This window comes from Ursus arctos, unplaced genomic scaffold (genome assembly GCF_023065955.2).
Source record: "Ursus arctos isolate Adak ecotype North America unplaced genomic scaffold, UrsArc2.0 scaffold_24, whole genome shotgun sequence".
In the NCBI taxonomy this organism is placed as follows: Eukaryota; Metazoa; Chordata; class Mammalia; order Carnivora; family Ursidae; genus Ursus; species Ursus arctos.
Genome location: NW_026622919.1, coordinates 39,293,472 through 39,321,244, shown reverse-complemented (window position 1 = coordinate 39,321,244; position 27,773 = coordinate 39,293,472). Strand labels below are relative to the sequence as shown.

The 27,773-nt window shown below is 56.3% G+C and overlaps 1 protein-coding gene across 3 annotated transcripts in view; it reads left to right on the top strand.

Annotated features, from left to right (window-relative positions):
* The window catches only part of RAB11FIP4 (RAB11 family interacting protein 4), a 114,473-nt gene that overhangs the window by 68,630 nt on the left and 18,070 nt on the right, over positions 1-27,773 (top strand). Inside the window, exon 1 of one of the 3 annotated variants that reach the window (XM_026517663.4) lies at positions 8,426-8,706. The exons of the other annotated variants lie outside the window; for them this stretch is intronic. Coding sequence (XP_026373448.1) covers positions 8,530-8,706 — 177 coding nt within the window. The 5' untranslated portion in view covers positions 8,426-8,529. Of the gene's footprint in view, positions 1-8,425; positions 8,707-27,773 lie in introns of those variants that run through there. 3 annotated transcript variants of the gene reach the window in all.

The window sequence follows — 27,773 nt, the reverse complement described above, 5'->3', positions numbered from 1 at the left end:
TTAATAAAATGAAGTAACATTTAGTTATTCTGTGCGGCTGTGTGCTGGGAGCCCGGTACGTTGTTTTCCCAAGTGTATGCCTTACAATACTGAGTCCCTGGTGTTGGGAGACGTTCAGTGACAAGGGGTCCTGTCCAGAGCTGGAGCGCCTGAAGAAACCGGGGGTTACCACAGAGCTAGACTGGTTTCTCTCATGCCAACGTGCTCTGAGACATCCCTGGGGAGGAGTGAAGAATTTCACCAGTTGATTTGGCCACAAAGCCCTTTCTTGCTATCAGAGTAGGGTAGGGACTCCACCAAACACATTTTTGGAAGCAACAAACTTCTTCCCTCCATCTCCCCAGGAGCCCGGGCCCATCCATCCCGCTCCTGTCAGCTGGTGGCCCCCAGGGACAGGCCAGGGTGTCTCTCCCTGGTTTCGAACTGGGGCCGGAGACAGTGGCCAAGTGAGCAGCAGAGGGGTGCCCAGCCCTCCACCCTAACACACTCCGTGGGGCAGGCAGGCTGCATCCGCCCTCAGAGGCAAGCCTCTCCCCGGCGGGTATCTCAGAAGTACGTGCGGGGAACAGCAGAGGCCTGGCGTGGGCTGCAACCGATGAAAATACTGTCGAGCTGGACAGCACGTGCCTCCCCGAGGACGACGGAGGGAGGGGTGAGGCCCTTACTTGCTCACAGACTTTCATCATCCTTATTAATTAGTTTCTGCTGCCTTCCAGACGAGTCTAGTTGCTGTCAGTAAGCTGGTTGCCCAGTAAGAGAGGCCCAGCAGGGAGGCCTGGACATGGGCCAGCAGATCTGAGTGCAAATCCTGGCTTGGCCACCCTGGCCACGCCACTTAACTCTCCTGAGCCTTGGGCTTCCTCCTTTGTAATACGGGTGCAGTAACCTCTATCCACAGACGGTCGGACTGGAATAAAGGAGAAGAAATGAAGTGACTGGTGCACAGTAGATCTTCAGTAACTGGTCGTTGTTCTAATCATAAGCAGAAGGGAAATGATCTCTCTTTGGTTTCGGGGCTTGCGTTAGGCAGAGGGGTGTCTCTTCAGAGCCTGAATCTGGTACATTCTGGGAAGAGGGCAACTGGATCTTCATTAAGGCCTTTCTTGCTTCCCTTTTTTTCTCTCCTTGTAAATGCCCATCTCAGGAGCTTCAGAAAATATTCCTGCGAATTCGTGACTAATCTGGCCCTCAGCTCTCTATCATTTATGTGTCAGGGACCCTCAGTCCCATCGAGGGCCTCAGACATCCCTCAAGTGCCTACTATGTGCCAGACTTGTTAGCAGCTGGAGTCCAAAGACTCTAGGGACGTGGACCCTTTTCTCAGGAATTTGGGAGGTGTAGGGGGCCTGAGAGGAGGCCAATCCCAACAACACAGTGTGTTCCCCACAGTAGCAGAGCTTGTGTTTGAAGGATGGAGATGATGAAGCCAAGGAGTAATTAATTCTCACTGGAAGAGACAGAGAAGGCTTCACTTGACAGGTCTCACCTGAGTGGGGTTTTGAAGGATGAATAGGAGTTTGTCAAGGGAAGATACTAAAACATCATCCCCAGTCTCCTCCCAACCACCCCCCCCTTTCTGGGGTCAGTGTGGATTCTCTGCCATTAACAAGCCTTGTAACTGTGGGCAAGTCATTTTGTCTCTCTCGGCCTGTTTCCCGGATCCCTTCCAGCTTTAATGCACTGCAATTTCATGTCTATACAGGCCTAGATGATGAGAATTTCTAAAAAGTCCTCATATTTGCAAAACACTTTCCAAAAGTCTTTGACATTTTCTTTTCTTTCCAAGTTCTGCAAAAACTCTTCATGAAATTCATATATTAGAGAAGCCATGATCACGTCTTAATTTCCCAAATATTTACATGAATAAGTTTTATATATTGTGATACTTCTTTTCTTGTTTGTTTGACCCTTTTTTAAAAAAGATTTTATTTATATATTTGACAGAGAGAGAGAGAACAAGCAGGAGGAATGAAAAACAGAGGGAGAGGGAGAAGCAGGCTCCCCTCTGAGCAAAGAGCCCAATGTGGGGCTGGATCCCAGGACCCTGAGATCATGTCCTGAGCCAAAGGCAGATGCTTAACTGACTGAGCCGCCCAGGGGCCCTGCCCCTTGACCTTTCTTAATGCAGATCCCAGTCTTACAACGTTGGTCACACTTTCCCCACTTGACCGAAGAGGAAATCAGGGCTTGGCAAGATGAAATGACTTGCCCTTTGCCAGGAAGCAGCAGGGCCAGGCCTCTAATCCAGGTCTACTGACCCTGAGTTTAGGGTTCTCTCCACTGTTCCACGGGACCTCTCACACACCCACAAGCCTCAAATCCCTCCGTCACTTGTTCATAAACAATGCCTGATGGATCCCTGGCCTGGTGCTGCCCTGAGTCAGGTGTTGTTGCTGGCACAGAGTTGGAGGAGTCAGGAGCCCTGGGTGCAGAGGATGCCAGGCCCCGCCCTGAAGACACTGCTTCAGGGAAAGAGCCAGGCAGGAGGCCCTGCGAGGGGCAGGAGGCAGGACCTCGAGGATTGTCAAGGGAGAGCTCTTTTAGCCAGACAGCGGGAGGAAGTCCGGGACGGGGAGCAGGGCTGCAGCTCTGCAGCACCGCAAATCTGGTGCCTAAATCCAGGATGAAAACGGACCCCTGTCCCCAACGTCTGTCTGATCTCTTACCCTGCTTTGGTTTTTCTTCGGAGCCTGTGTCATATGTATCCTTGATTCATTTATTGGTTTCTGGGCTGACTGCCCCAGGAGAATGTGAGCTCCACAAGAACTGTGACTTGATTATTCACAGCTTTGTCTCCAAGACCTAGAACAGGGTCCACACAGAGAGATCTTCACTGAATACTTGTGGATGGATGGATGGATGGGATGGACGGCCAGACGGACAAGTGATGCCTCCACCTGTGGCGGCCCTGGCTCCCATGGTGGTCCGCCCACCTTTAGCAAAGTAGTTCCCAAACTTGCTTGCCTTGGAAACACCTGCGATTTTTAAAAACTGTTAACCCCTGGCTCCCACCGTAGGCATTTGGATTCGGTTACAACCCAGGCATTGACCTTTTTTTAAATCCCCCAAATGAGTCTAGGGTGCACTTTGGGAACCACTGCTTTACCACCAACGTGTAAAAGTCACCGCCATGGCTGCCTGGGCCTGGAGGAGGTGGGGAGGGCGGGGGAGGCGTGTGTCGGAGAGGAGCGGTGTTCGTGCTCTCTGGAGTTTGCGGCCACCTGATGTTACCGAGGGTGAAGGAAGGGGAAATTGTTCCTCCTTGCCGTCACCCAATCCAAGTCAAAGAGGACCTGGTCTGATTTCCTCCTCCCCTGCCATCTCCTCCCCTCAGATGGCCAAATGAGTCAGAGGAAACTTGGGTTTTCTCACCATTTTCCCCTCCTATTGGGTTTGCATGAGTAAGAAAACCCATTGTTCACATGTGCACAGGTTGACAAAAATAGAGCTTGGCCTCTCTGAACACTGAACACTGAACACTGAGCTGGGGCGAGTCAGTAAGACCCAGTCCCACCCCATCTGCATAGCATCCAGCCAGACATTATAAGGAAAAACAGGCCTGGGGCAGAGTGCTGCAGGCGTCCTGGCCAAAGGACAGTCACCCACCCTGAGCTGTTTGCCAGTGCAAAGGGGCTCCTGTGTCCAAGGCATGCACCTGGGTCCAAGATCTGCTCCTGGGCTAGCCCAGAGTTGTAGGATGGGAAAGGACCTTAGCCACATGCTGTCTGAATCCCATCTTCCCAGAGGAAGGAAAGGTCCGTGATGCCCTCCTCTTCCCAGGCACAATGCAGGCCCCCTGGCCAGTCCCCTGCCAGAGTGACAGGGCTCCGGGACTCAGGGGTTGCTCCTGTTGTTTCTAGATGGCAGATGGGGAACATCTTCCTTGGGGATCAAGAGCCCTCTGCAATCCCAGGGTTCTGCCTGCTTCCTTAGTACCTGCTTCTCTTTCCAAAGCCACTGCTTAGGTCATCGTCGTTGTCAAAGGTTGAATTTGTCCCCTGGAGGGGCAAGCTGAGACTTAAGGGTTGGGGCTGACGCTTTCCCATCAGACCAAGGGCCATCTAAAGAGGAGGGGAGGGAAGACAGGTGTTTGGGGCGGAGTCTGAGCTGGCTACGCGGAGGGCTTGTCCACGCCAAGAACAGTAGCTGGTGCAACTGTTTGGGCAGAAGTCACGTCCAGTGTGTGTGACCAGGTCGTGGTGGGTGACTAATGTCCATCTTAGCACCAGTCCGAGAGTCATGAGAGCCAGCTCGACTCCCGGTTCTGCGGATGGCTGTGCCATGGTGAAGAGAGAAGCCATCTTCCGCCTCAGGGGCTTGTTGCCCTGTTTGGGGAATGACTGGTTATATTAGGCTAGTGACTTGAAACAACATTAAAGCCACGGGACTCTTTGTCTATCTGAAATCTTATGTGGAAGTCCACATGGAAAGTGGCTGCAAGTGGAGCTATTCTGGCTCACCTGGAGAACCCCCTCCTTTTGCAGGATCTCCAGAGAAACCTGCAGGTTCCAAGGAACCAAGTTTGAGAACCACTGGACCCGCCGCGCGAATGCTTTTTTTCAGCCCTGCTATTATTTGTGTAGCTGTTTTCTTGTTGTTCATTTGGCTAATGTCGGTTGGCCTCGGTTGCTAGGCTAACGTCAACACTGGGTAATGTTCAGAGAGCTCTTTTCCTATCATAATTATGTCATATATGTTCAGCCGGTCCTTCCATATGGCCCCAAACACGTACAGAATGCTGCCTCTTTACACCATCTGATGTCGCGCTAGCTCCCGCCTGGTGACAGCAGAAGTACACAAGGCGGATAGATAGCTGTGGTACAGAGAGAACTTACTAGATTCTCTTCCCTCACCTGGCTCACCCCCATCAGTTTCTGCAGGCTAGCAGCTCCGGCTTGTCAGCATTCTATCCGCTTCTCTCTGGCTTTGGCATTTGACATCACGGGAGTACTCTCACATCAACTATGGCAGAAGTTTCAGGACATAAACAGAATGAGTCAGAGCGACTTGTCCCCTGAACGTGATCCTCGGATACATTCCCTGGGAGAGGGTTTCTGTTTTTAACAACAGCGTTCTCCTGACCCCTTAGGAGACTCCCAGCACCAGCTGAGGGTAGCAACTGTCCATCACTCCCCATGCCCTGCCGGTCATCGCCCCGTCAGTAAGGCACCCCTGCCAGAGCAGAGGCAGGAAGTCGAGGGCCCTACACAGGCAGCCAGGAGCCCGAGTTTCAGTCCCTGCTCATCTGATACCTCTGTGTGTGGTTTGGACAAATTCCTAGCCTTCTCTGAGCCTCCCTCTTCCCATCCATAAAATGGGGGCAGAGCACATTGGATGTTTCTCCAGAGAGCCTTCCTAGCTTAAAACGGTCTGATTCTGTAACATCTAAAACATAGCTGTGGTAAGGAACCAGGGTAGCTAACGCGAGACCCTCCTAGCTCCCAGCCCTATAGGTGGGGCTATGCTCAGAAGGCAGGACTGTATTTCCCTCATGATTCTCTCCCAGCCCAGCCCCCATCTGAATGAAAAACACTGAGTCCTCTGGGAGCCCTAGCCTGGGCTGGAACCCTCAGTTCCCACATCCCATTTCAGAAGACTAGTCAGCCTTCCTCCCTGAACCCTGTGGAAGATGTCAGGGCCTCTCCCAAAAGTCAGGGTTCTTAGGGCACCTGGGGTGGCTCAGTCAGTTGGGTGCCTGACTCCTGATTTCGGCTCAGGTCATGATCGCAGGGTCGTGAGATCGAGTCCCGAGACAGGCTCCGCGCTGGGCATGGAGCCTGCTTGGGATTCTCTCTCTCTCCCTCTCCCCTCCCTCCAAAAAAATGTCAGCGTTCTAAATCATCCTGCAAGCTGCTTCAGGTTCTAATCCTCACCTCAGTCCTTCCCCGCCTCTTGTCATATGGTCATTGGAAATGGCTACGGTTTATGGAGCACCTGCTATGTGCCGGGACTGTTCTGAGTATTGTGTGTATGGGTCCTGGTTATTTTGGTCCTCACGATAATCCTGAAATACATACTATTATTATCTCCAATTTGCAGGTGAGGAAACAGACCGGAAATTAAACTTGCCTAGGCTTATCCAGCTGACCTTTTACAAGGTGGTAAAGCCAAGATATGACCCTTGGCTCCTGAATCCCTGAATCAGACTGGGGCTCATTCATGCTCCTGGTAATAACGAGAAGCTACTATTTAGTGAGTGCCTATAGCACAGGACACATTGAACTAGACACTTATTTTATCATTTCATTCAAACCTCACAACTGGAAGAGGAAAGGTCGTGTTTCCATTCCGTAGAGGTGCCAGCTGGTGCTCAGAAACAGTGAATGACTTGGCCATGGTCAGCTGCAGAATGAGGCAGGCTTCAGACTCAGAAGCGTTCAGTGCTAGCATCCTGTGACCCTCCTCTCGGTCACACTGCTCTTTGGGACAAATACCTGGAAATGCTGCCCCCTCCACCACACCTTTGCGAAGAATAAATTGGGACCACGGGCACCGCGCCCTCCACAGAGCCCTTGAAAATGGCGATCGCGCTACCCCTAACGAGGGCGGGGTGGAGGGTGCTTGACAAGGTCTGCTTTTCTTCACGACTTTTGCCAGAAGAAAGCTAGGACCTAGAAAAGCGCCGATCATCTGAGGTTTCTGCTTCCCTTCCCCAGTTCTGGGTGGTCCTCTCACATGACCTGCTTTCTGGTTCCCCATAGCCGTAGGGTCACCATGAGACTCAGAAGGGAAGAGGGGAAACTGAGACAGAACCCCCTGGATTCAGCTACACCCTAAAACCTCACAGGAAGCCACTGAGCCCGGGTCTCCGGGTGGAGCTGCGGCGGCAGAGGAGGCCCAGGGCACCCACGCGTGCGTGGGCTCATTCAGGCACCACACCTTTGATGAGTGACTAAAATTAAGTGTACCCTCTGCCAGGGTGCACAACAGCTCACGAGGAAGATTGTGCCATTCCCATTTTACAGATAAGGACACCAAGCCTCAGAAGGGTTGCATAACCCGTCCTAGGACTCACAGCCGGCAAATAGGATTGAAACCCAAGTCTGTGTGATTCCAAAGGCAGTGCTCTTTATGACACACTGCAGCACTTCTGCGTGTTAGGGACTGTGGGAGTGGACACCAGCAAGGGCAAGAACTAGTCTGTGGCACCCGCAGAGATCTCTGGACTGCAAGGCATAAGCACGGAGGAGAGGGCCAGTGGTGGAGTTTCCACCTCACCCCCACTGCTCTAGCCTCCCCTGGCACAAAGCCTTTGCCAGGAGGCCCTCCTCGAGCTAATGCTGTCCTTTTTGAAGAGTCCCCTGTAGGTCTCAGAGCCTCCGTGGAATGCTTTGCCTCAGAGACAGGCCCCTGGTAGACAGAGAGGCAGCTGGCAATTTATTTGCAGGAGAGATATGGGGGAGAAGGAAGTTGAGAGCAAAGAGCCAGAGAGAAGGAGGCAGAAAAGCTGAATATCTGTGTGTGTGTGTGTGTGTGTGTGTGTGTGTGTGTGTGTTGTTGATAGAGCTGGACCAATGCACCCAGCTGCCGACAGGCCCTGCAATGTTCAAACTCCACCTTGTTGGGCAGTGAGGACTCAGGGAAGGCAAAGGGGCCTTCATGTTGGCCTGAGACAATTGGGAAGATCCATCCCCCAACCCTTAAGCTCAGTTGCACAACGCAACATGGAATCAAAGGGAAACATCCGCATTATTTGTTGCTTTACATTTTTGCCTTCTTTCATCCAGAGCATAGTGAAGAGTTAAGGGGGAGGGGCGCATTTTTTACTTAAATTATATTTATTAGGATTCAACACAGGGGTACTTTCTTTTTTATGTTTTTAGTTCTTGTTGCCGCTTGGTTCTTCGTATTCCCGGGCTGGTTATAAATACAACTTTCTCCTTTTACGACGAAAAGATTGGGAAAGTTGTGAGTGGGATTCGGGATGAGAACCAATTTGGGAGCCACCAGACGCAGACTGGTGGTGGTGGTGGGCGAGGGGTCTGGGGGTCTGGCAGGTCTTTCTTCGGGTCCGCAATTGTGAGCGCGGAAGCGCCGGGCGGAATTCGCGGTACGGTGACCGCAAACAGTGAGAGTAGCCTGGACCCGGCAGCTGCAGCGGCAGCGCCCGCCCGGCAGGCTCGCGAGCTCACAGACTCGGTCTCCTGGAATCCCAGGGCCCGGGCCGCGCAAACCCGGGCTACAGTAACCTCGCGGCGCGGGCTCGGGCGGGCCCAGGCGAGCCCCACCTCCCGAGGCGCCCGCTCGGGTGGGTAGTGCCCCGCGGCCGCGCCGCCATTGGTCGGCACCGCCCCGGCCACCTGCCCCTACCTTAGGGGGCGGGGTTACCTGGGCCCCGCCCCCCGCGGCTCGGGTTCCCAGACCCGGCTTCCTCCTCCGGCCCCGCCCCCGGCGCGAGGCCCCGCCCCTTCGATCCCCGAGCCCGGGCGCCTCGTGATGTCACGGCAGCTTTGATACAAAGAGCCCTTCGGCCCACGCGGGTCTCCCGGCAACGGGCGCGGGTGGGGGCGGGGCCGGCGCCTTCAACTGATGCGGAAAGCTAACGAGCGGCCGCGGCGCGGCGGGGATCCTCTCTGCGCTCTCCGCGCTGCCCGGCGCGTCCCTGCCCAGCCCGCCAGCCCGCTCCCCCCCGCTCCTCGCCCCTCCGCAGCGCACCGACTCGTCGCCGGACGGGGGATGCGCACCCCGCCTGCCCCCGGGGGCCAGGTAAGCGGCGGCCGAGGGGCTCGGGCTCGCGGGGCACCGGCGACGCGCACCTGGCCGGGCCCGCCGTCCCGGAGTCAGGGAAGTTGCCGGAGCGCGGAACTTTGCCCGTAGCCTGGGCGCCCTGCTCCCGCCCCGGGAGTGTCCGCCCTCTCCGCCCTGGTCGGGGAGGTCGGGTTACCTGCGTCCCCGCGCACTGGGCCACAGAAGAGAAGCCTCTGTCCGCGCTGCCCCCTTCGGGCCCTCTGCCGGCTCCCAGGTGCGGGGTGGGCAGGGCTAGCCCCGGGGCGCCGGGAGAAGGGGCCGCTTCTTCCGCGCAGTTTCCGAAAGTATTTTTAGAGGGATCTCATGGGCTGGGCAGGGGGCTGGTTTGCCTGGATGCCTTCCTCGGGACCCCCCGCCTCCGCGTCCCACCTCCGCTCCCAGCGCGCCTGCCCCTCCGGCGCCGGTGTTGTCCCAGCTCCCGGCCCTTGGCTCCGGCGAGTCCCGGAGGGGGCTGTGCGCGGGCGAAGTTTTTCCGTATCTCTTGGCGGCTGCACCGAGCCTGTTCCCGGGTTCCCTCGCCTCTCCGAGGGGGCTCTGCCGGGCAAAAGGGAGAGCCAGCCTCGTCCGGGGCTTGGGGACGGGGCCCTGGCCCTTTCCCGCCGAGACGTCGCCGAGGCCGGAGGTGTGTGCGGAGTCCCAGCTCTTTGCCCTCCGGCCCCGAGAGCCTGCACGTAGTAGTTGCGGTTGTCACGGCCGCTTCTCTGCAGGCGACTAGCGTCTCTGAGGTCTTGGCGGAGCAGGCTCTGGAGAACCAGCCGTGTCTGTGCTATGGAAACCCGGTCGGGACTCAGCCCGGTGGTCCTTCTCATCTGTGCACACCCTCCAGTGTACCTCTTTCTCCATGTATCTTTCTCCCCAGCCCTGCGCTCCCACAGATGACTGTAGGTGACAGATCTCTCGCCCTGAGAGACAAGCCAGTGTTCCTCGTCTTATTTACAGGCCGCCTCCTCAAAGGATTGTGAGGGGGCCGGATTCCTGCGCTCAGCCTGCACTTTTTGCCTTGGCAAACCCCTGGGTTGGTTTCTGATGGTCCACCAAACCCCTCTCTTCTCTTGGTGGAGGCAGGTGCTAATAGTCTGGGTTCCAGAGAAAGGGGTGGGGCATCCCCAGGTCCTTCCCCTGGTGAAATGTGGCTGCCAGGTTAGGGAAAAGGTAATCTCAAAGGGAGGGAGGTGACCTGTTATGCGTATATCAGATCTTTGCTGTAGGGATCTCTGTCTCCCTGTGACTATCCAACTCAGCCTTGGTGGAGCCCTTGGGTCACTGCCATTGACTGGGGTCTTGCCTTAAGCCAGGCACCAGCTTACCCAGATAGACTGGCCCAAACCTGACCCTGCTCAGCTGGCATCCATGAAATGCCGCTTCTGTGCCCAGGAGCTAGTATACAGCAACACTTCCCTGCCCCTAAGGTGTTTGCAGGCTGTAGGGAGACTGAAAACCTGGGCCGAATTGTTCCCTGCCCAACTGCCCTGAGCCCTTAGGCACTGTGATCTGGGTTGTCTCTGAGGTCCCTGTGACTTCACTGGAGGGGTGCGTGGCCTGGAGGAATGGGGGAAGCCAGGGAAGAACTTAGGACTTGCAGCAGGCATCATGGCTTGGGGAATGCCTCTTGGGGAACAGCTTTGTTATTTGGGGGACCCGGGCTTTGGTGGAGGGGGTGGGGTGCCCGACTAAGGCCAGCAGAGATAAGACTGTGCCTAGGGAGGGACCTGAGTAGCCAGGCCAGGTGAGCCAGCGGAAGATACGACCTTTGCCCCAAGGAAGACCAGCAGGAGAGACTACCTTTAAAAGGACCTTTTGTCAAGTAAGGGAAGAAAAGAAGAAATCGCCCGAAGCAGCTTGCCTTGGGGAGGCTCTGGGCTGCAGCCCGAGAAGTTCCTAGTGGATATTCCCCTGGCCCCCACACTCGCCCATCCTTCCCTCTCTTTAGAGCGCTCTTCCCCTCCCTCAGCACACTGGCCCCTTTGTGACCTGCTACCCCCTGCCCTACCGGTGGGATAAGCGTCCCCCAGGTCTAGGACTTTCTCTTCAGCCCTTCTGGAGTCCTCCTGTCTCTCCACCCTCCTGCACCCCCCCCCCCGCCCCCGTTCCCCTCCAGGTGACTAGAAACTTCCTTCCCTAGGGCTGGCAGTCCCTCTTCTGAGCTGGCCTTTTATGCTAAGGGATGTTTCACAGCTGATCTGGCTTACAATTTTACTTCAGTTTATACATTTTAGCTGTGGGTAGGGTGGAGGTAGAGGTGGAGGGGGTGGAGGTGGAGGGGGTGGGAAAGGCTCCCAATAAAATATCAGGTGAGTGATTCCTGGAAGGTAGACATCTCAGGACCTTGGATGGGGGAGGGACGGTCTGGGCACAGGGTGCCCACTCTCTGGCCCTGCTCTCTGTCTCTTGGCATAGGGCTCAGTGCATTTTGAAAAGAAAGCATCTTTATCTGGTCTGCCTGCTGCCTGGTGTTGGCAGTGGGGCTCCGTCAGTGCCTTGGCTTCGCCAGCCGTGGAGAACCCCTGGGGGTGGGCTCTGTTTTCCTCTGGGTCTGCTGTGTTCGCTCTTGACTCAGGAACGGGGCATCGAAGGTGTCACATCACTGGCCTTTCCAAGGAGGAAGACTGCTTGGGTCTTCCCGCTGCCGGGTCTGCCCCCGCCCAGCACGTTGTCCAGCACGTGCACTGCCTCCATCAGACTCGGTGCTGGGTGCTCGGGTCCAGCAGCAAACAGCAGCAGCAGTCCGTGCCTTCGTGCAGAGCGTGGCGGCTGGCGGGGGGAGGGGGGGGACGGTGGCGGCCGGGCTGCAAGCAGGGCAGTGGGTGCTGTGGATTTAGAGTGGGCAGGAAGCCCTCGATGAGAAGGTGGCCTCTTGACTAAAGAGGTTCAGGCTGAGGGAGCCGCCCCTGCAAAAGCCCTGAGGTGGTACCACGGCTGATGAGGGAGGCTGCTTCGATGGGGGAGGGATCAAGGCAGGGGCAGGGGCACTGGCTCACAGGGATCGGGGGGCCTCTCATGCCACCAAGGGAGTGCCTGGACCCCAGGAGAATGGGAGGAGACGAACAGCACACAGTCGAGATCAGAAATCCATGGGCACAAAACGCACTCCCTTGCTCTGCCCTCTGCAGACCCTTGCTTTTGAGCGATTTGGGCACTGAGGCTTTTTTTTTTTTTTTTTTTAAGATTTTACTTATTTATTTGACACAGAGAGAGCGCACAAGCAGGGGGATCGGGAGAGCGAGAAGCAGGTTCCCCGGCTGAGCAGGGAGTCCGAGGCAGGACTCGATCCCAGGACCCTGGGATCACTATCTGAGCTGAAGGCAGCCGCTAAACTGACTGAGCCACCCCGCATCCCGCACTGAGGCATTTCTGGAGAAATGTGTGCCTGTGGCCATTGCTGCTGTGGACTTTCCTGCTCGCAGCCTGGCTCAGGTCGGAGAAGCCTGTCCCTGTGAGCGTGGAACCCGTTCTTGCCGGGTGTTATTTCCACCACACAGATCCTGCCTGGTGATGGATGCACGGTGGTGTGTCAGCAGGAGGGCGCCGCTAGGGCCACCTCCCTGTTCCCACGGCTGCCCCCGCTCCCCTGTCTCCTTCTTGGGCTCCCGGCCTCCCCAAGCCCCAAGGTGCTCCAGCCTTCGTTTCGCTTCCACAGGCAGCGCACGTCTGGGCCCTGGTCTTCTGAACAGCCTACTCGCCTACCTGGTCAGGAGCTTTGGGTCTGATCTCTGTCCAGCCTAGGCCCCCAGAGAGACAGAGAGAGAGAGTGTGTGTGTTCACACAGGGAAAAAGGGGGCAACCAGAAATGTGTACATCTTGGAGCTTTGCGTGGAGGTCCAGAGCTGTGGGGTCTGCGTGACCTCTGGCCCGGGCCCCCTCTGGCAGGCTGGTACTAGTAACACCAATGTTTCCAACCCCGCTTCTCGACTTCCTTCAAGAAATGGGAAGTTTTCCGACTGTTGGCCATATTCTTAATTGATTCAACCTGTTTCATCTTCCCAGACAAGTGGGTTCTTTCCCAGCAATGTAAACACGATTCACATGAAAACAAAGCTCCGTGGCAGTTATTACTAATAGTGGTGGCCCTGCTTCTGGGAGCCTTTCTCTTTTAAGGGACCAGAAAGAGGAAGGCCCGCACGGCACTCGAGTGTGGGAGAGTGGGTGGGAGCTCTCGCTGTCTTGAGTCATCTGCCGTCACCCCCACCGTCCTCTGCGCTCTGCAAGTCTTGCAGCGTGAAAAGGGAACCTGTGCTTGCGGGAGCCCGTGTGGTCTGCAGCGGACTTGGGGTGGAGGGCGGGGGTGGGGGCAGGGTCTACTCTCTGCCCGACTTCAGTCTCCCTCTTCAGATTGGAGAGATAGTAGGAGCTGCTGTCTCCTGCCCGCTCACTGCTTTTCCTTGGAGAGACACCCACCTCCAAACACGGGTGCCTCCCTCCCGGGCTCAGCCACCCAGTGCCTGTTTTCTTCAAGTAGAAAAAAATGTTCTGGAGCCAGGAAACACATGTGTGTAGGCCCTGGCTCTGTGGCTTGCTCAGTCTGGGACGTCAGGCAAGCCGCCTCACCTTCCCGGGCCTCTGTGGGCTGCTGGGGAAGGTAAAATGAGCCCCTGCCACCTGACAAGCCCAGAGTGGGTTCTGACTCGGGCTCGGTGGCGCCTGGTGCGTGTGGTTAGCCAAAGGGCAGGATAGCCTGGTGCCCAGGGAGTCAGGCAGCCTGTGTTCAAATCCTGCCTCGGCCAGTGGCTGCTTGCGGAATCTCCGACTATTTACCCTTTCTGTGCCTCGCGGTCCTCCTAGGTAAAAGGAGGACGATGCTAGTCCCTCCCTCGGAAGGTGCTTCTGTGGATCCCCACGTAAATGTACGAGAAGCACTTCGAACCCTGCCTGGCATCTGAGGGAGCTAAGCTTCCCTGCAAGCTTCTGGTGGTTTGATTCTCGCGACTGATAACCTTCGCGCCTAACAGAATTTCTAACAGAATTTCTTGCAGGGGGGACGTCCGAGCAGAGGCAGGAAAGTGGTGGAGGAGAAACTCCAGGATATGAGGGCCTTTACAGGAGGAGGGCAACGCCACTTCCTCCGCCGCTGTGTTTTTTAGATAAACCAGGTCCGCCTCTGCAGATGCAGACTCGGGCTGGCGCCCAGCGTGGCGATCTGGGAGTGAGCTGCCAGGCACGTCCCCAGGTGACAGGCAGCTCCCTGGGGCTTGGTATGGGGCCGCGCACCTGATCCTTCCTTCCTACCCTGCCAAGGGGAGGAGGATGCCCCTCTGCCCACCCTGTCTTCGCCGGCAGCTAGGGCCTGTCCGTCTGTCTGCCTGTGCCGGCTAGAAAGCCAGCCTGGAGCAGTGTGCCCGGCTGCCACTGCCGGCCCCCAGCGTCTTATTAAAACATTGAGACTCTGGCCGCCCTCAGGTCCCGGGAGATCGGGCGAGGGGCCAGACAGAGGTGCGGACTGTCAGCCTCCGGGCCCTGTTGCGTGACTGCCCTTGGCCGTGTTGCAAGGAGCAAAACTACCTGTTGGTCTAGCTCGGCTGCTCCGCGGTCTGCAGCTCCCCGGAGGCGGAGCAGGCCGGGCGGCAGGCAGGTGAGTGGTGACCGGGCCCTGCTCGCTGCTAATGTTAAGTAACCTCGAATGAAAGCCTCCTGGTCAAATGAGGGTTCTCGTTGACAGGCAGGTCTGGCCCGCACATTTTTGTGTGATTATCTGCGAGATTGCATCGGTTATTAGCAAAGAAGGATCTCGCAGCAGCCAGGCGGGCGTGTGTGTGTGCACGTGTGTGTGCACGTGCACGCGAGGAGTTGTCCTCCATCCCCCAAGTCCCGCACACAGTCTAGGGAACTGGGCCTGACTCCCCACTCCCCACTTATAGTCACGCTGTATTTCATGGATTCTAAGACACTTTCCCCCCCATGTTTTAGCATCTCGAGCTGGTACGTGTTGTCCATTCGCTGGTGTGCTGTCGTTTCATCGGCAGCACTGTTTCTTTCTCAGTGTACGTGGAATAACAGTGCATCTTAAAATCAAAGGCATCTTGGATTTAATGAAACACAGAAACTAGGTAACCTCTAGAGAGCTTATGTAACCTGCCCGCTTTCTTCAAGGAAGGGAGTACAGCCACTTGTAGTGTTGGGAGGGTCATGTGAGGGGACGCTCACTATGATGTGGTTCAGGGGAATGAGGTTGGACCCCAGGCCGACCTGGGCTCCGATTCCCGCTTTACTGCGCACCAGCTGTGTGACCTTGGGGGAGAAGAGCAACCTCTCTGAGCCTCACGTGCTTCCTCTGTCAGATGTGGATCCTGGCTCCACAGTTGTCATGATGGTGTGTAAGCCGTCTTTCCCTGTCTCTCTCTTGCTGGGTCTCATCTGAGGTCTCACTGCCCTGTTCCAACTGGACCAGGAGGGAAAGTGAGGGCAGAGAGCGGGTTACTGGCCTTCCCGGGGTAGCAGAGGGAGCGGGGTATTATCAGGGCTTCTTGACTCAGTTTCTCATCCCTGAACATCATCTTTTATGATGTTTCCTTCCTTCCCTTCCTTTCTCTCCTCTTCCCACTTTGCCCGAGTTTTCGTTTTCACATGTGTTTCCTTTTAGCCATTCCCCTTCCAGTCTCTCTCCTCTCCCTTTCTGTAAAATCGCCCCACATGCAGCCTCTTTGACGCTCCCCATGGGGGGGGGGGGGAGCTCTGCCTCGTGGCTAGGGTGGCACAGGCCCCAGGAGCCTCCGCCGGCGGTCATCCGTGGTCTCGTGTGCTGTGGTCCCTGCAGCCTTCCACTCAAGCCCACGTTCGGTGCCACCTGCCTTGCTGCCTCCTGTGCCTGTGACCTCCATGGCCCGACCCGAGAGGCTGTTCCAGCACTCCAGGTTGGACACTGCCATCACCGAGAGTAGTCAGTCTTTTCTGTACCCTTTGTGATGCATTAAAATCAGACCTTTTCACATCCCATCCCTGTTGGCTGTGTGACCTTTTGCAGGTTACTTAACCTCTCTGAGCCTGCGTTTTCCCATCTGAATGGTGGTCGATGCACAAAAGTACCCGGTACATACTGAGTGCTTAATAGATGTATTCTGTCCTGGTCCTCCTCAAATGAGTAAGACCACTTTATGTTTCTTTAGGGCTCTGGGACACAGACGGAGGAGTTCGGGGCAGGGAACTTCAGGGGTGGAGGCACAGGGACCACTGTGAGCGGGATGCATCGGGCAGCCCGGCTAGCCTGGGGGAGGGAATGGGGTGAGCGGCCAGGACCTCCGCACCTTTGGGGAGTGAGGTTGACAAGGCGGGCTGCTCGCCGAGAGAGCAGTGGGCTGAGTGTGAGGCGCTGGATGACAGCCACGTGGGGATACCCGGCTGAAAGTGGGCCACCCCAACCAGGGCCTCAGCGAGAGAGGCTGGCTGGAGGGAAACTCTCAGAGCAGGCGGTGGTTTCAAACCTCGTTCTCATCACAGGTCCCTCTGTCTCTCCCTCTCTCGAGATCCTGATGAAAGCCGGCAGCCAACCTCCCTCAGTTTTGTGTACGGTGGCGGGGTTCCCAGCCCCCTCCCTGATGATGTGCTATTTGGGCTCTGGCACAAGGGTGGACCCATGTCCTTTGTGTGTGACAGGGGGTATGATGAATTCAGCAGCCCTGAGAGAAACAGGGCTGGGGTTGGGGCACAACTTTGTTACAGAGTGCCCGTCCCAGCTGGTGTGGTGGCCCCATTGGGATCCCCCCCAGGAAGCAAGGCTACCACACAGCTCCTTACTGGGGACAGGGGGAACCAGTGGGTCAGTCGTGCCAATGCTGGGAGGGGAAAATTTCCCCCTTGGGTAATCCCTCTCTCCCTGAAGTGGTAGGTAGGGGCTGGGGAGGTGAAGATAAGGCCGCCTTGCGCAGTGTCCCGGGGAGAGAGTCATGGGAGCAGAGAAGTGCTCGTGGGCTTGTGCCTAGGATGGCTATAGGGCTCTGGTTGCTCGGTTCTGGGCTGGGGGAGGTGTGCAGGGAGGGGAAGGACTGGCCTCCCGGACACAGTGACTTTCTGACTCGGGCTTGTTTAGGGATAGCCCTTCGTGGCATGGGGAGGAGTTGGGTCGGGCATAAGGAGCCAAAGCGTGGAGGTGGTGGTCACGTGAGACCAGAGCTTGGGGTACAAGGGGAGGGGATTGGCATGATCATGTCCTGAGGATGAGATGAGCTGGCCGGGGCTGTGTGTGCTGGGCTCAGACAGGGCCTGGTTTTGTGGCCACTGGGGAGCTCATGAGTTCTTTGATGGACGGTCCATAGCCTTGTACTCTGGGCACCTCCTGCCCTCTGAGCCCCATGGTCAGACCCAGAGCTCTCACCTGTTCCTACTGTGGGACAGCCTGGGAAGGGACCCGAGCTGGCTCCGCCTCCCCGGGCTGTGGCTGCACTCTGGCCAGCAAGGCTCTGGTGAGCCTGGGTGTGAGCGAGCAGCCCTGAGGACACCCGGCCTGAGGAGCTGGACCTGGCAGAGGCAGGACAGGAGGGAGCACCTGAACGGAGCCTGCTGGGAGCACTGCTGGGGCTCTGGGCTGATGGGAGGTGCCTGAAGGTTATAAAAGTCAAGGCAGGGGGGCTGTGGGAGGGGGCGGGGGAGTTGCCTGGTCCATGGCCTGCCTGATCCCAGTCTGTCTGCCCTGGAAGCTCTGGCCGTTGGCTGTGGGTGAACGCAGGCACACTCTGCTTGGCCTTCCCAACCTGAGGGTTTCTGTGCAAAGAAGGGGGTGAGGTGGGTCCCTGGCCCAGCTCTAGATGGTCGGGTAGCTCTGTTCAGGTGTGCTGTCCTTGAGGCAGACCATGGCCTCTCCCTGGAAAGTTCACGTCCCCTCGTTTGAGGGTGCCCCCTGAAGGAATACTGCTCCCCCTACCCAGCAGAGCTGGCCCGGGCCACTGCCGGCCCATCCCAGGCTCCTCTCTATGCCCTCCTTGGCATGATGGTAAAACATGGAGCCCCCAAAGCGAGCCCCACAAACTCTTGACTGTGTGAGTAATTAAGCCCTCACTTCAAACAGCCACATCTTTAAAAGCTATAATTTGTAGCCCAAAATAGCTGCCCGTTCAAAGAGCCAGGAGAGCCCTTGATGTGTGCCCCTTTCAACTTGCAGCCTGTTACTCGCCTTTGACATTTGAGTTGCCCGACCCCTGGCTGTGGTTTTCTGAGCAGCAGGTCCAGTGGCCGGGTGGGAACTGCTGCTTCCCAGCGTGCACTTGGGAAATCTTTTTTGGGAATTTAGGTGGGGTGATTGATGTCCGGGGGTTCCTGGGTCAGGCTCACGTGGCTCTACCTTTTTGTGTGACAATAGGGCCGTAGAGAAAAATCGCAGCATAACCTCAGGGAGAGGTGGATTCAACTCCATGGACACCGGGTCCTTACCTGTAAGGAGGAGACCGTATTTTCGTGCAGGCACTTTGGGGGAAGGAGGTGAGACCACCTCGGTAAAGCACAGAGCAGACACTGGCCGCATGGTGGGTGCTCCCGGGGGTCCCCTTCCCCCAGCCGGCCTCTTGGTGTAGACTGGTCTTGTGGATTCGGGTAGGTGCTTGTGGGGGGGGACTCGCCTCACAGGAAACACCTCCATGGACCTGCAGCTTCTCCATCAGCTGACATGCCTGGAATTCTTGGGGCTGGCTGCTGGGCTTGGTTTCCAGATGTGGAAGCAATTTAAGTTCTGTTTTCCTAATCCCCAACAGTTTGCCTCTTAAGTCCACGCTCTCACTTGAAAACCAAGACTGTTGGCTCTGTTTGGGGGCAGGGGTTAGGCCAGATGGCCTCTTGGGATCCTTTCTGCTCAGGAGGTAGGTTTCCTGAGGCACTCAGATCTGGGACGCAGGGCTTTGTTAGGACCGCCCTACCCCGTCAAGGGCTTGGTCCCTACGGGAACAGAAGTTCACCCTGGGGCCACCTCCCCGCTGGTTTTTTCCTTGGAGATGGGTCACTTCGCCAGATGCAGCTGCAGGACCCGCCTGACCCTGCACAGCCGGCCTTGGAGGGGGAGGCGGGCTCCAGTTCTGGCCGTGTCGGAGGGAGGCTGGGGTCCCGGCCGAGCAAGGTGCCCACGTGTCCCAGGAGTGGTGAGGGCCCTCCTTCCCAAACTGACCACAGTGGAGGGAAGAAGTCTGCTCTGGATTTCAAGTCACCCAAAATACCGTCTGGCATGGAGAAACTGGTAATATCTTGCTCAATTACGGAGAGCTCCTGGCCACAGAGGTGGCCTGCCCCGGGTGAGACTGTTTCCGGGGCTGTGCCTGGGCACGGGCCTGTGGTTCCAGGCCTAACTGCTGGTCTCTTCTCTTGTAAACCAGTCACTGTTTAGGTAAAATCACTTCTACATTTGTATCCTAACTACGCTAAATACAGTTCCGGGCAAACAGAAATCACCTTTGCAGTTTTAAAGGTCTCTGGCTGAACTCCATGTACGCTTTCCTTTAAAATTAAAATGTGATACCTGTAGGATTGGGGGAACACTAGAGAGAACTTAGATTTATCTGTGGCGTGTTTATGAAACATCATCCTGGTCATTACAGATCACCAAACTTAGCTTCGGCAGAATACGGCTTTAGAAGTGGCAGTCTCTCAAAGTGAGCATGAGAGAGAAGGCAACGTTTCTTTTGAGAGGAGACAGATGAAGCCCCAGTCTCTTGACGAGGTTCTAGAGATCCAGCAGTTCTCTTTGGAGGTTGAACTGAATTGACCTGGAAGGAATTCGCCTTTATGATCAGGGTGGGAAGGTGGGGGACAAATCCCGGTGGGGCCGAGGGTCTCCATACAGGCTTCCGAGTGGGGGAAGGAAAAGGTGGGGGCCGGCGAACAACTGAGTACCACAGACCGACTGCCTTGAACAACGGAGATGAATTTTTTCACAATTCTGGAGGCCAGCCCTCAGGATCCAGACGTCAGCAGGGTTGATTTCTCCTGAGGCCTCTCCCCTTGGCCTGCAGATGGCCGTCTTCTCCCTTTGTCTTCACACGGTTTGTGTGTGTGTGTCTGTGTGTGTCCTAATCTCCTACGCTTCATAAGGATGTCAGGCGATTGAATTAGGGCCCACCACGATGCCCTCATTTTAATACAATTGCCTCTCTACAGATGCTATGTCCAAATACAGTCACACTCTAAGGTACTGGGGTTGGGACTTTAACATGTGAATTTGAGGGGTGACGGGACACAGTTCATCCCACAACAGAAAGTTCTCTGGAGCCGTCCTCCAAGGGGAGGAGAACGCGGGTTGTGAGCAGAGCCCAGCATCTAGGGAGGGCCCTGAGTGGAGGGGATGGGAGGCAGCTCGGCCCGCAGACACAGGCCCACTCTTGATGATGGGCCCACTGGGGTGGCTCTTGGCCAAGTGCTATCTTCGGAAGGTTCCAGTGTCTGACTCACGGTTTGCTTTCTAGAGCCTGAGCCACCATTGCCACCTGATCTGATCATTCGGAACCTCCTCATTCAGCTCGTGGGGTTTTTGACCCTTGGGGTTGTGTCGGCCCAGCAGGCTCCCTGTTCCTGTGACTCTGTCTCTGGGGTGTTGGCCGCCTTTAAGAATGGCTTCACTTCCGCATATTCCTTTTAAATGGAGCTAAACTTGTCAGAGATTTTACACTTTTCCTTAACCAGTTCAGCAAGTTTGGGGCAACTCTCTTTCATGTTTTATGTATGTATGTTTCTGCTACCATACTGAAAAAACAAAAGTAAGACCTGTGAGAACCAATTATGGGAAGCCGTTGAGGGTGGGGCCGCCAAATGTGTGTAACTCCCCAAGGTTTTGCCTGAAGCACCCCCTCCCAGCCCCCATGGTTCCAGAGCCCAGCATCCAGCCCCTCCATGGCCAGGTCTCCCTCAGCCACACAAGAGGACCCCCACAGTGTTTCACGTGGAGCCCAAACTGGCCCCTGCAACCCCAGCAGACCAGGATGGAGCTGGTTGTGGGGGAAGACAGCCCCAGCAAGGATTTACACACCCCAGTTGCCCTCCAGTGCTGCGGCTATATTGGCTTTATCTCTCCATGTAACTTTTTTTCCCTAAACCATTTGAAAGAAAATTAGGCAAGGTGTTACCAAAACTAAGGATATTTCTCCTTCATAATTATTGGCAAATATATACAATGGAATATTACTCAGCCATCAGAAAGAACGAGTTCTCAACATTTGCTGCAATGTGGACGGCACTGGAGGAGATAATGCTAAGTGAAATAAGTCAAGCAGAGAAAGCCAACTATCATATGATTTCTCTCATCTATGGAACATAAGAACTAGGATGATCGGTAGGGGAAGAAAGGGATAAAGAAAGGGGGGTAATCAGAAGGGGGAATGAAACATGAGAGACTATGGACTATGAGAAACAAACTGAGGACTTCAGAGGGGAGGGGGGTGGGGGAATGGGATAGACCGGTGATGGGTAGTAAGGAGGGCACGTATTGCATGGTGCACTGGGTGTTATACGCAACTAATGAATCATCGAGCCTTACATCGGAAACTGGGGATGTACTGTATGGTGACTAACATAATAAAAAATCATTAAAAAAATAATTATTGGCAAGCACAATTAGCAAGCATCATTCTCTAATATCACCCAATATCTAGTCCGTACTCTAGCTTCCATTTTGACCCCAGTAGGTCCTGCTAGCAAGGTGGCGGTTTGCTTACTTGTTTGAGCTGGGATCTAATCAAGGTTAACGTTTAGCTATTCTGTCTCTTGATTAATCTGAAACAACAGTTCTCACAGTGTGGTCCTGGGACCATCAGCATCACCCAAGAACTTGTTAGAAATGCACCTTTTAAAGATTTTATTTATTTGAGTGAGAGAGCCAGAGAGCGAGCACAAGTAGAGGGGAGGAGCAGAGGCAGAAGCAGACTCCCCACTAAAGGAGCCCGAGGACGTGGGGCTCGGTCCCAAGACCCTGGGATCATGACCTGAGCTGAAGGCAGGCGCAGAACTAACTGAGCCTCCCAGGTGCCCCTAGTAGGGGTTAGATCTTAAGGCCTGATTCGAATTGAGTAGGGGAGGCTCTGTCCTTCATCTTGTGTCCCATCAGGAGGCCATGTCTCAGTGTTCCCAATTAGTGATGCTAGGTTTGACCACTGTATTAAAGGTACAATAGCCTATTTTCTCCACGGTCGAGGTACTGGGGGGGATAGAGGGTGTTTGGAGGGCGTCGAGTGGTTCTTTGGTACTGTGCCAGCCTCCAGTTCCTCAATCTGCCCTCCAATGGTTTATTCTACAGCTGGGGACAGCGTGCGATGTGCATCGGGTCTCGTTTGCGTGGTTCACACCTTCCGTCTCCCTTCTAATTCTTTTGTTTGCCTGCTCCATCAGTTACCGAGAGAGATGAATTAAAATCTCCACCTTTATTCGTTCTTGTATTTGAAAGTAATCTCTGTGCCCCGCGTGGGGCTTGAACTCCTGACCCTGAGATCAAGAGTCACATGCTCTACCCACTGAGCCAGCCAGGCGCCCCGTCACCCGTCATCCTTTTACTTCTACTTTTGGCCTGTGCGCTAACGTTTGCATTGTGTCGTCGGTGTTTTTATCTAGTCTGACGGGGTGTGTATTAGTGTGGTGTATTCTGTTTTCATTTACTGGTTGAGTTACGATCTTCGGTCTTTTCCTCCTTTTTTCTGTAGCCTTTTGGCTGACCGAAGCATTGTTTATTCCATTTTTTTTCTCCGTTAGAGTTTTAGTAATACATTTTTAATTTTTAACTGCTGACTTTTGAAATGCTTCAACATGTTCTTGGAATGGAAGTGAGGTGGTGGGGAAAGAGGGCTTGGGGGTCTCCCAATGGCACGCATGACCCCACTGTGACGGGCGTTTCCAGTGGGGTCCAGGGTCTGGCCCAAAGCCTCACAGGCTTGAAAACCAGATCTTGTTGGCCCTTCCCTCATGTCTTCGGGACTTGAGGGCCACCCATGCCCACAGATTGTCTGTAGATGGACAGGCAGAGCCAGAGTGCCCGCTGGCTGACTTACAGTGAGAAGTGAGCTCTGGCAGCGAGCTTGGGCAGCCCGCCTCTCCCCGTCGGCCTCGGGCTCCTGGAAGGTTGCTGTGATCAGAAGAGTGGTGGGTGACCTTGGACACGGGGGAGCTGGTTAGAAGGTCCCAGTGGACATTGAATGATCTCAGGCTCCAGTGGCAGCTACGTCGGACCCCACAGCCTTGGGGCAGGCTGGCCACGCGGGGCAGACCAGACCCGACCCCTCCGGCCAGTGCCTGGGTGGACGCTGCCAGGGTCTGCTGTAGACTCCCCCTCCCAGCCCCTTCCTGGGGAAATAGCAGATCCCTTACTGCTCAGCCCCTCTGCTCTGCCCCCTGTAATTTGCTTACCCCTTAGGGTCTTAGGTTAGCTGCCAGGGGGCTGTCGGACACCCTCATTTCTGAGTTTTTCTGGGAGCTACATCATACCCTCTCTTTCTGTGTCACTCCTGTGACCCTCCCTTAGCAGCAGCCGCGTCTGTTGGGGGAGGGGAAGTGTGAGACTGGGGGGAGAGACAGTGCAAGAGTTGCGATTAAGAACAGGGAAAAGAAGGCCCTGCGGGCTTCCACACCCCTTCCACTGTGGGGGTGCGTACGGTAGCAGCCACTCCTTATCTTCGTGCTTTTGCTCTATGCAAATGGCCTGGGAGCTCTTGAGAAAGTCGAGCGGTAGTTTCTCTTTCTCTTCTCTTCAATATCAGCCTGAGGTTCCACGGCCAGTGCAGGCCAGACCCGGGACCGAACCACGACTTCCTGAGAGCCTCACTTCTCCCATCTATAAAACTGGCTGACTTAGGAGGCCCGTCCAGGGGCCAGGGAAGGAAGTGCATGACAGAGGTCTGGTTCCTGGCCACTGTCTGATCTGGTCCCTGGGGACAGGAACGTGGCAGTCTGTCCTGTCTTCTTGACGTTGGCCTCCTCCACCAGAGTGGGACACTTGGGCTTTCATCTTACAGTATGCGGTCAGTCTCCAGGGCTGGCCAAGACGGGCGATAAATGAACTCTAATGGCTCGTGACCTGGTGCTCCCTTGTTTGTCCTTGACCTTGTTGGGGACCAGCCGGGCCTTGCATCCAAGCCAAGGTTACTTCTGTTCCGAAGTCGAGGCTTAGGCATCAGCCTCCCTGTGTGGAGACTTACCTCCCCCTTTACCCCACCCTCGCCCCTTGACTGGCATGGGAGCCAGAACCTTATCAGCCGCTGTGGAGCACCGACCCGCCCTGCAGAGCAGGGCCTCCTTCCGTGCAGGGCTTGGCAGCCACCCACAGGCGGCGGGTGCAGCCCAGATCGCGTACTCACTCCGCCGCTGCCGTGCCTGGACGGGTGGCTGAGCCGCTGCGGCTCGGGGATCCCAGCCCAGGTAAGCCCGTCCCCTCTCTCTGGACCTGGGGGCCTTGGCAGCCACGAGTTAGCTCCTTCATCTTCTGCTTCCTGTGGGGAAGAGCCAGCGGGACCGTGAGCAGGCCTATCGCTCTTCCTGGGCAGTGGACTGGCTGGGATTGTGACAAGGGAGTTCGTCCCCTGCCCGCCCCCCCCCCCCCGCACTCCCCCAGAGACCAGCTCAGCCTCACCCAGACAGCATCCTGGCTTCTCTCCTGCACCAGGCTCGGTTTGTGTCCACCGCCTCCCCGCTCCCTGCCCAGTACCTTCCCTGCAGTGGGGTTCCACGTGTGCCCGCTGGTGCCTGGCTGCGAGAGAAGCTGGGATGTGCCCATCGAAGCTATTTTTACCCAGCCCTGTCCCCACAGAGCTGTTCTTTGGCTCTGAGTTCCTGCCTGGGAAGCAGAGCCACTGCCAGGGCTGGGGGTGGGTGAGCTGGAGCCTCCGGGCCTCCTGGACTCCCTTGCCCAGGCGGTATCTCATCCTGACACTTACTAAAGTGTGTAATTCACGTGCAGAGAGACCTTCCAAGAGAGTCTGTAGAAGACGGACCTGGGGGGAGAAGAGAGGCACCTGCACCTCTGTAACTTGCAAACTTCAGGCTTCCAGAAGCTCGAACCCAGCCGACTTCCACCTGGCGTGTCACTGGGGGTCAACGGGATAGCATCCCAGAGGGCTGGACAGAGGCCATTGGGCCTGGAGACACCCCTGCTTGTCTTATTTCAACACAGTGAAGACCATAGTAGCTCAGATTTATTGACCCTTTTCCGTGTGTGCTTAGCATGCGTGCTACTTGTTTCCTGATGACTGTTAACTGCCTTCTGCGGATGGGGAAACAGGCCCCGGGAAGTTCGGGCCAGGTTGCAGAGCTGAGGGGTGGAGCTGGGGTTTGCACCCAGTCGGTCCTCCTCCCCAGCTCGCTCCCAGCAGCACTCTGCGCCCTCTCCTCTCTGCCATGTTCCCAGCATCCGTGAGGGATGAGCACTGTTCGACGTAGGTTCTCTCTGGCAATCTGGCCAGCTGGTTATCCAGCCCTGTTTTTAGATGAGGCTCAGAGACTGAACAACTCATCCGGGGTGGCACGGCGGCCGGTGAGCAAGCCGGGTGGGCACCCAGGCCTCGGGGTTGCCGCAGTTAGGCTCTTCGCAGCTTCCCGTTCTGCCGCGCAGTGTGCTGCCACAGCTACTCGCCGCTCACCTGCCACGTGCCCCCTGTGGGGCTGACTGCTGGGGGCTCAGACGCAGATATCCCCATGGTTACTCCCTTGAGGGCCTTCCTTCTCGCAGGGAATGTGCAAGTGGGGTCCTTTGGAGTCCGTGCCCCAGCTGCCACAAAAATGGAGTAGTGGTGTCTGTGACTTGGAGGTGGCGTCCCACTAAGGTCAGGTGGGGAACGGGGGAGGACCAGATGAAGTCCTCGTGTCTGGGCCCTGCCGCACCCCCCTCTGGGAGTGTGGACGGCGGGGCGTTGTTGGCCCCTCTGAGGCTGGGATGCCCTATCCCACCATGGGTATGTTTTTTTACCAGCCGTTGAATTCAGCCTGTGCCAACTTCCTACAGAGGAAGGGGTGACTTTGGGGCCCGCTGGTGGGTAAGTGCTGCTCTCACTGGAGGGGGGCTTCCCCAGGTGCCTCTGGGTTCCCACTTCTAGCCAGGACCAGCTGCATCCAGTCCCAGGTGGAGACGGGCTGGGGATGTGGAGGGGTACACTGGTGATGCAGACTGGCCCCACCAGAGCAGCTGGATAGGGCCTGTTTTCCCAGCTGCAGGCCTCTGATCTCTCTAGAAACCCTTGTTTCCAGTAATTCCCCAGGCCTAGCCTCTTGAGGAAGGCATACTTCTAGTCTCCAAGCCAATAAGTAGTGGCCTTCTAGCACCTTCCAGCAACTGCCCGTGCTTTGCCTCCCTTCCTGAGGTGTTTGGGATCAGAGCAGGCTGTGCCCAGTTCTAGCAGCTTTGCTCCCAGGCCCGGTGCTACACCAAGCCCTTCCCCAGAGGGCCCAGAGGAATGGGAGGCCGGGTGAGGACATTCCCGAGGAAGGAGCAGGGGTGACAGGGCCACTTTTGTCCAGGACAAATGCCAAACCAGTACTGTCTGTCTGGACCAACCAGGGTATCTAGTTACTTTTCTTAGAGCGGTCTTTATATTATTTGAATTTAGGGGGAAACTAGTAGAAATGGTTTTGAAGTCCTAAAAATTATAACTTGCCTTGGGCAAGCAACAGTGGGTTGAATGAAAAGGTGTCATGTGGGGAGGCAGCTGATTTTAAGAGAAAAGGCTGGCATGTTGAGAGTGTGTGTGCGTGTGTGCGTGCATGTGTGTGTGTGTGTCTATGTGACGAGGGGGCACTGAGGGGCCCTGACTTGGTATGTCAAGAGCCTGGCTTCCGTAGCTGGCACGTTCCGGGGCAGCCCCCGCCCACTCTGAGCCTCATCTTCCCCACGTGTCAGACTAAGACTACAAGTCCTTCACCCCGTCCCGGAACTCTCCGGGGCTGCTGTCACAGCTGGACCGCATGCTTTCAGCTGCGGAGGGCCGGACAGATGGGCACCTTGTGTGGGCAGAGGGTAAGATTATGCCTGAGGAAGTGGTGGTCTCGTTGACAGGGAGTGACCCCCGTGGGGGCACCTGACCCTTCCTGCCCCACCTACGGCTGAGACAGGCCACTCTTTTCTCTCGGCCCCGCTGTCGGGAGTGGGTATCTGGGACATCTGGTGAGGGGGGGCCGCGGTCCCCACGCCCGTCTGGTGAGTTGGGTGTCTCTGGGCAGAGTGCCTGGCAAAAACCGGGCCTCTGTATCTCCATGTCCAAGGAGACAGACACGAATTAGCCACCCACAGGCCAGGCCGGACACCTGAGGAGCTCGGCCCCTGGTCTCCACTTGGTGCCCTGCCTGCCTCCTGGGAGTGTGGTGGGCAGTGGCCTCCTTGGGACCCCTGCTGACCGTGCTTTGAGGAGAGGATAGGCACTGGTGGTTCACAGTCCCGTGCTGCCCTGCCACCAACTCCCATGGGGCTCCAGGCCAGTCACCACCCCCCCACAAGGGGGGCAAGGAGACCCAACTCATGGGGCTGTGAAGACTGAAAGTGGCCAAGGACTCTTTTGTAAGCCCCAAGGCAGGCCGTCCTGGCAAGCGCTGACCTCCCTCCGCCTTTGTGGCTCGGAAGTCAGGCGAAGGACGGGGGCACAGGCACCGCCCCTCTGGGAGGCCTGCTCTCCTCCTGGGTGGTCTCCCCCCTGCCTGGCTTCTCTTCCAGTGTCTGCACAGCCCGGCGAGCTTCCTGCCGCGGGCGGGCAGCGGGCGGCATGGGCCGGAATGCTTGGGCTTCACACTTACTAATACGCTCCTGTGATGCGCGCTCTTCTCACTGTCACCGTGAGATGGAAAAATGCATGAAGCGTGGGTTGCCTCCCTGATAAACGGAACCAAGCCGGCGGTGGCCAGGGGTAGGTGGCCCTCTGCCTCCTGGCCAAAAGACTTCTGGCAGGCTCCTCTCTGAGCTCGTGAACACCCTTGCTCATGAACGGGGCCAAGAGTCACCTTTCTGAAGTGTTGTCATAAGCCCACAGAAGATTCTGTGTCAGTTCTCACCTCTGTCTCCAGACCTTGCTGACTGCTCGGTAAATGTTGGTTTCTCCTGGGACGCAGCGTCGGGCTTGCCGATGAGGGGACCTCGCTTAGGGTCCGCAGCCCAGCAGTGTGGG